General features: G+C 44.6%; 1 protein-coding gene across 1 annotated transcript in view; it reads left to right on the forward strand.

Annotated features, from left to right (window-relative positions):
• The window catches only part of plcb3 (phospholipase C, beta 3 (phosphatidylinositol-specific)), a 92,769-nt gene that overhangs the window by 61,458 nt on the left and 18,811 nt on the right, over positions 1–12,500 (forward strand). Inside the window, exons 8-20 of the mRNA XM_083640595.1 lie at positions 1,502–1,602; positions 2,061–2,227; positions 4,503–4,649; positions 5,790–5,947; positions 6,234–6,316; positions 7,679–7,763; positions 8,573–8,720; positions 9,338–9,439; positions 10,247–10,320; positions 10,452–10,548; positions 11,340–11,424; positions 11,813–11,937; positions 12,438–12,500. The exon at positions 12,438–12,500 is cut by the window's right edge and continues 92 nt beyond it. Of these exons, the coding sequence (XP_083496721.1) occupies positions 1,502–1,602; positions 2,061–2,227; positions 4,503–4,649; positions 5,790–5,947; positions 6,234–6,316; positions 7,679–7,763; positions 8,573–8,720; positions 9,338–9,439; positions 10,247–10,320; positions 10,452–10,548; positions 11,340–11,424; positions 11,813–11,937; positions 12,438–12,500 (1,435 nt within the window). The remainder of the gene's footprint in view (positions 1–1,501; positions 1,603–2,060; positions 2,228–4,502; positions 4,650–5,789; positions 5,948–6,233; positions 6,317–7,678; positions 7,764–8,572; positions 8,721–9,337; positions 9,440–10,246; positions 10,321–10,451; positions 10,549–11,339; positions 11,425–11,812; positions 11,938–12,437) is intronic.

Here is a 12,500-nt window from a genome sequence, read left to right on the forward strand (position 1 = left end):
GGTGTCTCTGCAGTCCAGAGGGTACTGTACAGTGGTGTGGTGTCTCTGCAGCCCAGAGGGTACTGTACAGTGGTGTGGTGTCTCTGCAGCCCAGAGGGTACTGTACAGTGGTGTGGTGTCTCTGCAGTCCAGAGGGTACTGTACAGTGGTGTGGTGTCTCTGCAGCCCAGAGGGTACTGTACAGTGGTGTGGTGTCTCTGCAGCCCAGAGGGTACTGTACAGTGGTGTGGTGTCTCTGCAGCCCAGAGGGTACTGTACAGTGGTTAGTGCGGTTACAGTTCGCTACATGTTTTCTTTTCAGGCTCTTAACTGATGCTTTCATCCAGCTACATGACTCACAATGGGCAAGGAGGAAGTTGGGTTTCAGTGTCTTGCTGACACACACTCACACACACACACACACACACACACTGACTGCTGAGGGGATCAGACAGTCTCTCTAACAACTTCTTATCAACAACTTTGATCAATCAAGCATCTTAAAAAAACCCATTTTGGAGGCAGGCCGTGAGAATATAGTTTGTGTATATTTGTCTGTCTTATGTATGAATTTTATTCAGATTCTTTGGACTTTGTCTTGTCCATATGTTCAAATATGCTCTTTTCTGGATTCTGTGTTTCTCTGTAAAATTCTGCTCTGTTTCAGTGTGCTTCACTAAGGATGAATTAATGAAATAAAAGTGCTAAGATTCAGGAAACATTGATGGAATTAGAATTTTCATCCCGCTGGTTTGATTTCCCTAACAGCCATTCGTCCAAACGTGTCAAGTGCACTTACATCTCTCTCTCTCTATCTCTCTCTCTCTTTCTCTCTCTCTCTCTCTCTCCCTCCCTCCCTGATTCACAAACGTTTTTGAGGTCTGTGAGAAAAGTGTTGAAGAAGTCGGCTACCAAAGGGGTGACACCTAAGAAGAGATTCAAACTCAGTAAATGGGCTACAGCTGTAAGAGAGAGCATTAGTGAAACATATTTATTATTATTTATTTCTACGGGGTCTTTGCTAACCCTTTTCTCCTGGACTTTTTACAAATTCATATACTTAACATTAATGGCGGCAGAGACCAGGGGGGAAGGGGGTTGTTGAGTTGAGTATGTAAAGCAAAAGGTCTGGGTTTTCAGAATGTGTGGTGTCTGGAGGGGGCTGTGTGCACTGTTGTGGAGGGGGAGCCCTCTGTATCATAACATCGTTCTAACTGTAACAGGTTCAACAGGAGCTGTTTGATGTGGTACGCTGTTTCATGTAATGTGTTGTTCTGTTGTACACGACAACAAATCGGAAATCACAACGGCAAAACAGAAACCAAGAAAGCACAACCACAAAGCAGAAAACACATGAACTGTTTCATTTGTTGTCGTGTTTTCCTATTTGTCGTTGTGATTTGCACTTCACGGCCACCATAGTTTCTTGGACAGTGAGAGTGTTTTAGGATACTGTGGCTGGGTTGTAAGGTGTGTTTTAAGAACACCATAAGTCAAAGTCTCTCTCTCTCTCTCTCTCTAGACGGAGGGCATAAAACCAGATGATTTCACGTTGGAAGCCTTCCAGAAGTTTCTCGACAGCCTCTGTCTCCGGCCTGAGATACAAAGCATCTTTGAGGACAGGTAGACACACACCATACCTTCATACAGCCAGGAGATAACACACACACATGCATGCAAAGTACACTTATACCGCTTTCAGACAGACATGGTTCTGGTTCTGGCTCCGTTCTGGCGGTGTGAAAGCCCTATTAGGCATTCCCTCACCCCTACATGTCTAATCAGCCTTCATTCTAATCTCAAGACTTAAATGCAAAGATTTACGCATACAAAAATATACATGCATAGATTTGATTAAATATCATTTTTGTAAAGAGCAGTGAATATCTGAATGAATTAATCAATTTATTTAATTTAAAAGCATTACTTGATGTCCTCAAAAGTACATTTGGAGTTTCCTCATTCAAATCACCTCTGGTTTATTTGTACCTACTGTACTTGCACTTTCTGTAATGGAGCCCCCTAGCATAAGAATCTCACAGGAGTGACAATAAATATCTTGACTCTTGACTGCCCTCCAGTGGCTCCAAGCGGAAGCCGTTCATCTCTTTGGACCAGCTGATGGACTTCATCAACCGCAAGCAGCGAGACTCACGGCTCAATGAGGTGCTGTACCCCCCGCTCAAACGAGAGCAGGTCCGACAGATCATGGAGAAATACGAGACCAACGCCAGCCAACTGGAGAGAGGTGTGTGTGTGTGTGTGTGTGTGTGTGCGCGTGTGCGTGCGCTCGTGCGTGTGTGTGTGTCAGCGTGTGTGTTTTTTCTATTTCCATTTTAAAGGATGGCTTTAACGATAATCAACCCACTTTGAATCTTGGTAAAATAAGCACATGGGCAGTGTTTACCTTCTCTCTCCGTTTTCCTCACGGAGATCTCCCATTTCCTCCTCTGGCAAAGCGCTCCATTGTGGTGCGTTTTACATCACAACGGAAGTGTGGAAGTTCTGCTCGAGACGCGGAATCTGCTCCGAGGGCAGCTGTTATTGTTTATTTTTATTTTTTAAGTATGCGCACATCCACGGAGAATTGCATTGAGAGCCTTAACGAGCCTTGACTTGCAACTGGCAGGGCGGAATTTCTGCAGGCAGAGAAAGGGAGCATTTTTCTCCATGAAGAAAACACAGAGAGAGGTAATCACTGCCCATGTGCTTCTATTACCAAGATTATTAATGATACAAAGTGGCTTGATTATCGGTAAAGCCATCCTTTAAGCATTTAGAGAGTCAGTAGCTCAATAGATTGCTCAGACAAAATACTTTTTTTACAGGCTTTACAGCATTTCATCTGTGATGAAATTATGCTGTTTAATTGCAGTGGGAATAAATTAGTCTCCTCCTGGTTCTTTAGCCCTTAATTAATTTTAGACACCTCAAAGCGATGCCCAGAAGACACAGGACACTGCCTCTAAGGAGGTGACACGATACACAGGACACTGCTTCTAAGGAGGTGACCACGATACACAGAACACTGCCTCTAAGGAGGTGACCACGATACACAGAACACTGCCTCTAAGGAGGTGAACACGATACACAGAACACTGCTTCTAAGGAGGTGACACGATACACAGGACACTGCTTCTAAGGAGGTGACCACGATACACAGAACACTGCCTCTAAGGAGGTGACCATGATACACAGAACACTGCCTCTAAGGAGGTGACCACGATACACAGAACACTGCTTCTAAGGAGGTGACACGATACACAGGACACTGCTTCTAAGGAGGTGACCACGATACACAGGACACTGCTTCTAAGGAGGTGACCACGATACACAGGACACTGCCTCTAAGGAGGTGACCACGATACACAGAACACTACCTCTAAGGAGGTGACCACGATGCACAGAACACTGCCTCTAAGGAGGTGACCACGATACACAGAACACTGCCTCTAAGGAGGTGAACACGATACACAGAACACTGCTTCTAAGGAGGTGACACGATACACAGGACACTGCTTCTAAGGAGGTGACCACGATACACAGAACACTGCCTCTAAGGAGGTGACCATGATACACAGAACACTGCCTCTAAGGAGGTGACCACGATACACAGAACACTGCTTCTAAGGAGGTGACACGATACACAGGACACTGCTTCTAAGGAGGTGACCACGATACACAGGACACTGCTTCTAAGGAGGTGACCACGATACACAGGACACTGCCTCTAAGGAGGTGACCACGATACACAGAACACTACCTCTAAGGAGGTGACCACGATGCACAGAACACTGCCTCTAAGGAGGTGACCACGATACACAGAACACTGCTTCTAAGGAGGTGACCACGATACACAGAACACTACCTCTAAGGAGGTGACCACGATGCACAGAACACTGCCTCTAAGGAGGTGACACGATGCACAGAACACTGCCTCTAAGGAGGTGACCACGATACACAGAACACTACCTCTAAGGAGGTGACCACGATACACAGGACACTGCTTCTAAGGAGGTGACCACGATACACAGAACACTACCTCTAAGGAGGTGACCACGATACACAGGACACTGCCTCTAAGGAGGTGACCACGATACACAGGACACTGCCTCTAAGGAGGTGACCACGATGCACAGAACACTGCCTCTAAGGAGGTGACCACGATACACAGGACACTGCCTCTAAGGAGGTGACCACGATACACAGGACACTGCCTCTAAGGAGGTGACACGATGCACAGAACACTGCCTCTAAGGAGGTGACCACGATACACAGAACACTACCTCTAAGGAGTTTACAACATTTCCCATAGATCTTTATTTTATTTTAGTTATTATAGTTTTGTAAGTAGACAGTTGTAGTTCAGTTTTAGGTTTTTCACAAAGTCTTGCTTATTTTTATTTTAGTTTACGACAATGTTCTCAATGCCTAGTTTCATCGTAGGTATAGTTTGGTGAAAATAACGTATTTCTTCTCTCTCTCTCTCTCTCTCTCTTTCTCTATCTCTCTCTCTCCTCCAGACCAGATCAGCTTGCTGGGCTTCAGCCGGTATCTGGGCGGAGAGGAAAACACCATCGTACCTCCAGAGAGGCTGGACATCATCGACGATATGACCCAACCGCTGGCTCACTACTTTATCAACTCCTCACACAACACATACCTCACAGGTAAACATACACACACACACACACACACCACATATAACAAGACACACAATATAGCCTATAGGTGGGTGTTCACAAAACCATACATATGTAACCTGCGGACCCCCCCCATCCCCCAGGGGCTCTAGCGTCTGTCACTAGAGCAGTGTCGGGACGGAGGCTTACTTTATTCACTGCACAGCACGACCGCTGGCTACCGTTACACATATACCTTACATTTATATACAAACACGTACACATAATTGCACAAATTAAATTCAAGTACACTCATGTGTAGAGAAGCATGTTAGATTAGATTAGCCTTTATTGTCTCCCTTAGGATGAATTTGTCTTGGGCATTCGAGAGAACATACAGTAGGTGGCGTCATAGCATACATACACACACACACACACACAGTGCATGTACAATCAAACTAACAATCAAATTAACATTCAATACCAATATCCCTATACAGCAAAAAAAACACCAAGAGTATTATCTAATATTGCACAATGCCAATATTAGATAATATATATAATAAAAGTGTGGCAGCATGCACACACACTCATTCAGAGATATACATACACAGATTTTATTTTAAATATACAAACACAGTTGATTTTTTTTTGCTGTGCTTCTAAGCTCCAATGTCTCGTGCTTTATGTGCTAATGTACTCACGGTTCACATCCAGTTTTATGGATTTCCTCTATCCGTGTGTGTGTGTGTGTGTGTGTGTGTGTGTGTCTGTGTGTGTGTGTGTGTGTGTGTGTCTGTGTGTGTGTGTGTGTGTGTGTCTGTCTGTCTGTCTGTCTGTCTGTGTCTGTCTGTCTGTCTGGTCGGTTCAGGTTTGAATTTTCAGTTCCGTTGAGAAGTCTAATGGAAAGAGGGAGGGGGGTGTGAAAACAGTCAAAATGTCTCAAGAAGAAGAAGTAAGAGACTGTAGGGAGGGGAAGTCCAGTTTCATTAATTTGTACAGGAAAGGTACAGTAACACAAATGATGATAGACTTGCAGTTGACTGAACCTAATCCAGTTTCATTACTTGTTTTTTTCCTATATTTATGTATTTGTGTGTGTGTGTGTGTGTGTGTGTGTGTGTGTGTGTGTGTGTGTGTGTGTGTGTGTGTGTGTGTGTGTGTGTGTGTGTGTGTGCGCGCGCGCAGTGGGCCAGCTGACCGGCCTGTCGTCAGTAGAGATGTACAGGCAGGTGCTGCTGACCGGCTGCCGCTGTATAGAGCTGGACTGCTGGAAGGGGCGTCCGCACGACGAGGAGCCCTACATCACCCACGGCTTCACCATGACCACAGAGATCCCCTTCAAGGCGAGATAGAGACCTTAATCAACGAACTGGCGTGCTCAACCCAACGTTTTAAAGATGGTTACTGGGTGCCGATCCAAAAATCTCAAAAATTAAAACAAAAACAGCACTCACAGATGTCTATACTACTGCTGCTGTGCGCATTAAAAGTTTAAACTTTATAGACATCTGTGAGTGCTGTTTTTGTTTTAATTTTTGAGATAGAGACCTTCTCATGCCTTTGGTTGTCTTAATGCTGGTTAAAGCGAGAGAGCGACTTTTAACGTTTTCATCCTTCCCCTGTCTGTAGGAGGTGATTGAAGCGATAGCAGAGAGCGCTTTCAAGACTTCGCCCTACCCCCTCATCCTCTCCTTTGAGAACCATGTTGACTCGTAAGTTGTGTGTGTACGTGTGCGGGGCTTTTGTAAAGAACAAGACCAAAGAAAACATTTACACAACAACAAACGCACAAGGTACTGCATCAGTACTGTACCTTGGAAACCTAGCAGTAAAGTGGCCAAACTAAATGAGTAGCAACAGTAGCCTTAGTAGTAGTAGTAGTAGTAGTAGTAGTAGTAGTAGTAGTAGTAGCATTCTGGGAAATGTAGGAAACTAAGTAGGTTGAGGGAAATTGGGGACAACAAAAAGTAAAGTGCAACACTTTAAAGGATGGGTTTTCCGTGGGGGATATGAATATATATTAAATCTCACGCCCCTAAGGTTTTCGAATCCGTTGAAATTTTTGAAATTGGAGGTTTACTCACAGAGATATCAACCGAAATCCACTCTGTGTGTGGGGGGGGGGGGGGGTGGTGGGGGGGAGGTGCGGGTGCGGGGACTCGAAATACTACATTTCCCACAATGCACTGGGCTCGCGTGGCCTTCGTTTCCATGCCCACCCCTCAGCCATTTGGCTGATATCAAACTCCAGTAGGTGGCGGTAATGCACATATATGTTTGCCAACCGCCATAAAACTCAAAGAAGAAGAAGAAGAAGGCTTCGACAATAATACATGGAGAGAAGAAGAAATAAATCGAAAATAAATCGAAAATAAAATTGCCTCCAAATTGCACCAAATTTAAACTGAAGTATATATGTCGGGAGATGTCTTCATAAAAAAAAATTCGTGCATTTTAAGGCATTTTCGTAGGAGTTACGCGCATCTGATGTTGTAACTATTTTCTGTAAAAATGTGTAAAAACGGGTACATTGCTCAGCGTTGATTTCGTTACTTCAACCCACCTACTACTAGATGTAAAATTTGACGAGCTTTCCAATGCCGCCAGTCCCGTGTCGGTACGTGCTTCCGTTCCCGAGATGGGGTTAGTTTGCAAGGAACTATGGAAAGCTAATATTAGCTACAGGAGGCTATGCGGTTGAAAAAGATGGCTGCCTTTTTGTTTTTCTTCAGACCTCTGAAGGGGCGTGGAGGACCTCTAGGGGGGCGTGGAGGACCTCTAGACTCACTCATGACTCACAACAGTTGTAGTTCATAGGTGCACGACTTCCGCAAGGCGGGGAGTGTCGCTCCGACGCGTTTTGCGTCAGAGCGACATGGAAATAATGTGAGAGATGCTTGATATCTCTGGTTGTAAACAACCAATTTCAAAAATTTCAACGGATTCGAAAACCTTAGGGGCGTGAGATTTAATATATATTCATATCCCCCACGGAAAACCCATCCTTTAAGCAATTCTATTAAAAGCGTATCGAAACGAACATAACCAAACCCGTCTGTCTCTGGCTGTACCAGGGCCAAGCAGCAGGCCAAGATGGCGGAGTACTGCAGGACCATCTTTGGAGACGCCCTCCTCATTGATCCACTGGAGAAATATCCGGTAAGCCTGATCCCTGGTCAGATGTGAACTCTGGTCAGATCTTACATGAACTTAGTCCACATGCATCACTCATTGCCCAACTAACAGCAATGCAAGCATAGACGTTCCATATTTTTTTGATATGAATAAAATTGTACATATGTTCCCTTTCTAATGTTTCCAAGGTGCCTACAGTATGCAGATGTGGAAAGTCTGAAAACATGGAACATTGATTATTTCCAACTGTTGTGAATAGTAATATCTATCTAAATAATTATTTGGCATATAACTTTGATATTCCAAAATTATGAGATTATATCATAGTTGACACGGAAGCCTGGACTTTTCTAGTTCCTTTCAATGTCTTCTGGTTCTGTCTCCTGTTTTCCTGCCTGTCTTCCATTATTTCTTGACTTTCTGACATTTCCTAAGTCACATCCCTGGACTTTATATATCTGGACTCATCCATCCTTGGCACCATGCCTACTTTACACTGCATAAATATCCATCTTTACAAGTAACCTGCACTGAGTCTCCTGTTATTTTCCTTAAAACAAGTGAAACATCTGTCATTGGGGTGAGATAATTCCTCTTGTTTCCAATGTAAATTAACATCAATGTTTCCAAATGTTCCTTGATAGCTATTGGTAAACTGATCCGAGACTGAATATGAGAAGAAATGACTTAAGACGACCCCAAAACCCTTGCCTTCCCTTTTAGGAAATGCTGTATAGTGTATGTATACTGTATGATGACGGGCAACTTTTCCATATCTGATTTTTGGATCAGTTATTAATCCAGCCTGTGTTTTCCCCTCGTCCGCTGCTCAGCTGGACCCAGGTCAGCCGCTGCCCTCACCCCAGGAGCTGCTGGGGAAGATTCTCATCAAAAACAAGAAACGGCACCACCACCATCGACCCTCCAGTGGAGGCAGCATCCGACGCAGAGAGCTGGAGGAGCCCTCATCACCTAACAATGGTGCGTATTGTGCATTCATGACTGACTGCATTTTAATAGTCAGCGACTACTCCCAAAAGGTAGTCGAATCGTCACGGGAGATATACCGGTATCTTTTTTTTTTTTTTTTTTTCACCCAACAAAAATGATCAATTCTCGTCAAAAAGGTCTCAAAAACACCCAGTAAAAGGTTAACTAATGTAGGCGGGACCAACATGGTGGTGTGTGAAATAGCAGAGTATTCAATTGGCTCTGAGAGGCTGTTTACAAATGAGCCGCTAAACTCCAGCTACCGAATGACTGCAATAACAACATAGTCTTTCCATCTCTGAATACCTTAAATTCAGTTTATTTAACATGGCATCATGTAGAAAATGATTGTTCAAACAAATGTTTTTTTTTATTTTTTTTATTCCTAAAACCATAGATGTACATCTACTACGATGCACAGTGTCGACTAGTGGTTTTGATAGTTGACTAGTACTCTGTAAAACCTCTACTGCACGCACGCACACGCACACACACACACACACACACACACACACACACACACACACACACACACACATATACACTTATAGTATAGTTGCTAGTTTGCTCTGTCTAGTGACCATGTTGTTGTGTTGTTGTCTGTTTAGACTGCACTTTGACGGGCGGCGACGGAGGCCAGCTCCTGTCCAATGGGGAGGAGAAGCTTGCAGAGCGGATGGCCAAAGACTCTGATCCTCGCAAGTCCATTGGTGGGTTCAAGATGGAGGATGGCTTTGGATGTATTGATTATGGATGGGATAATTTGCTTATCACGATATGATTCAATACGCGATACGGGGTTCACAAATGTAATAAAGTTCAATGACAACAAAGTCAGACTGTGCAGAATAATGTTTATTTCTGATCCACAAATCTTTTTAGCGACGGCATTGGCTTGCTAGAATGTAAACAACAATAAAAAAATGTCGGGCATCTGGATAGTGCAGCGGTAGATTCCCTGCCTACCAACACGAGGGTCTCAGGTTCGATCCCCCGTGTTACCTCCGGCTTGATCCGGATTAAGGGTGTGTGTCCTGGTTGCGGCAATAGTGCCTCCTCTGGTTGGTCGGGGCGCCTGTTCGGGGGGGAGGGGAACTGGAGGGAATAGCATGATCCTCCCGCGCGCTACGTCCTGCCGGTGAAACTCCTCACTGTCATGTGAAAAGAAGCGGCTGGTGACTGCACATGTATCGGAGGAAGCATGTGCTAGTCTACAACTCTCCCCAGATCGGCAGGGGGGTGGAGCAACGACCGGGAGAGCAGGGGAAATTGGGGGGATCAAACATGGGAGGGAAATCCTAAATAATAATCATTTATTCTGATCCATGATACGTATTGTCATGTTTTTGTATTGCAATATATTGAATTTCGATATATATACATTTTATTATTATTTCGTCCCATGATCCCTTATATCGATATACAGATGGAGATGAATAGTGTAGTTTAGTGTTTTTATGTGTGCGTGTGTGTGTGTTGTGGTCTGGCTGTGTAACTATTCATTTTCATCCTATCAGGAGGAGAGGGGGAGAGCGGGGAGAGCGAGGAGGATGAACCGCTGACTGAACCGAAGAAGCCAAACTCTGACGAGGTAAGAGTCCTCAGGAAGGGCCGCTGTAGTGAGGGATGGGTTGACAGGTTGATTGATGCATTAGTGACGTGTGCTTGATGATCTTCAGTGAACTCTTTTAATGAAACACCCACTCACGCTCTCTGTAACAGGGCACAGCCAGCAGCGAGGTGAACGCTACAGAGGAGATGTCCACTCTGGTCAACTACATTGAACCTGTCAAGTTCAAGAGCTTTGAGTTGGCAAACAGTAAGTGTGTGTGTGTGTGTGTGTGTGTGTGTGTGTGTGTGTGTGTGTGTGTGTGTGTGTGTGTGGGGGGGGGTGGGTGTGTGTTGGGGGGGTTGTGTGTGGGTGTACGGACAAGGCTCGTTAGTTCTAAGCACCTCCTATGTATCTCATTAGGCCGACTAAATGACTCATTTACAGTTATTGGTCAGCACTTGATTATCATAATAATAATAATAATTGATTGGATTTATATAGCGCCTTTCTAGACAGTCAAAGTGCTTCACATATCAGGGGAGGGAGGGGGAGGGAACTCAGCTCATCCACCACCGATGTATAGCAGCCACCTGGGTGATGCACGGCAGCCAGTCTGTGCCAGAACACTCGGCACACATCAGCCTATCACGGTGGAGAGTTGAGGACTGAATGTGCCAATTAAGTAACAAGGGATTAGGTGGCCATGATTGAAGGAAGATTTTATTTAGCCAGGGCACCGGGGTTACACCACTACGCGAAGAGTGCCGATGGGATATTTAATGACCACAGAGTCAGGACCTCGATTTAACGTCTCAGGACGTCTAAGGACGCTGCTCATTCACAGGACAGAGTCCCTGTCTCTGCCCTGGGGCATTGGGGAGATTATTCATCAAACCAGATTATTCATCAGACCAGAGGGGAAGAGCACCTCCTAGTGGTCCTCCAACACCACTTCCACCAGTCTCCCATAATCAACCATGTGGATTTTTTTTGGGTCATTCCTTCTCATTTTCTATCACATTTCAATTCTCCATATGTCTCTCCACTCTCTCTACCAGAGAGGAAAAAGTACTTTGAGATGTCGTCGTTTGTGGAGACGAAAGGCATGGACACACTGAAGTGCTCCCCCATCGACTTTGTCGAGTATCCTTGAAAACTGGAGCTGCTTTTCAGAAAAGCAATGCGTGTGCGTGTGTGTGTGTGTGTGTGTGTGTGTGTGTGTGTGTGCGTGCGCGCACGTGCGCGTGCATAATCTTTAGTGTGTTTAGAGTTTGAGCACTCAATCGAGATGGATTTCATTTACTTATATTAATAGTGTTAATGCTACAATAAAAATCACACCCAGGTGTTGAAGTAAGTGGTGCAGGTTTGCGCAGGTCGGACCCTTCTCCTTCACCCCCCCCCCCTCCCTCTCTCTTGCACTTCACTGCTTCAGTAGTGAGACAGAAAAATTACTTTAAATGTCCCCAGTCAGATGAAGTCAAGATGTGTGTGTGTCTACAGTGTTTAGTCCTTAACAGCACTCCTCTAGGTACAATAAGAAGCAGCTGAGCAGGATCTACCCTAAAGGCACCAGGGTTGACAGCTCCAACTACAATCCCCAGCTCTTCTGGAACGTGGGCTGCCAGATGGTGGCGCTCAACTTCCAAACCCTCGGTAAGTCCCATCACCTCTAGATCTCTTACTAGAGGAAGCCAAGTGAGTTAGTGCTACTTGGTGTACACACTATCGGCAGGGCCTTAAAGAGTCTAGGATTATTAAAATTTGAGGCCGTAAAAAGTAGATCTTATTTTTGCACTCTGAGATTAGTACTGAATATGATTAGTATAATATTGAAAACATACTTTTTCCATTGTATCTGCTTTACTAAACACAATTGGTCTTCATCTCCCTTTAACAATTAATTTCCTGATCTTCTTTTGCTTATTTCTAATGTGCAGCTCTGTTGTCTTATTTTGTTTTTTTAATTAGTTTTAAAATCAGCTTCCCGGTAGCATCATACAAGGATTTGGCTTTCTGAAACCTGCAAATACCCTTGTGTGCATGATAATAATATAATACACCTCCTCAATCTGATTAATAATTCATGACTTGTGGGGGGGGGGGGGGGCATAATAACAATAATTTAATAATTGATTGCTTTTCCCCTTTCCCAGATCTTCCCATGCAGCTGAACATGGGGGTCTTTGAGTATAATGGCCACAGCGGCTACCTGCTCA

Source organism: Poromitra crassiceps, assembly GCF_964638095.1.
Source record: "Poromitra crassiceps genome assembly, chromosome: 7".
NCBI classification, from domain to species: Eukaryota; Metazoa; Chordata; class Actinopteri; order Beryciformes; family Melamphaidae; genus Poromitra; species Poromitra crassiceps.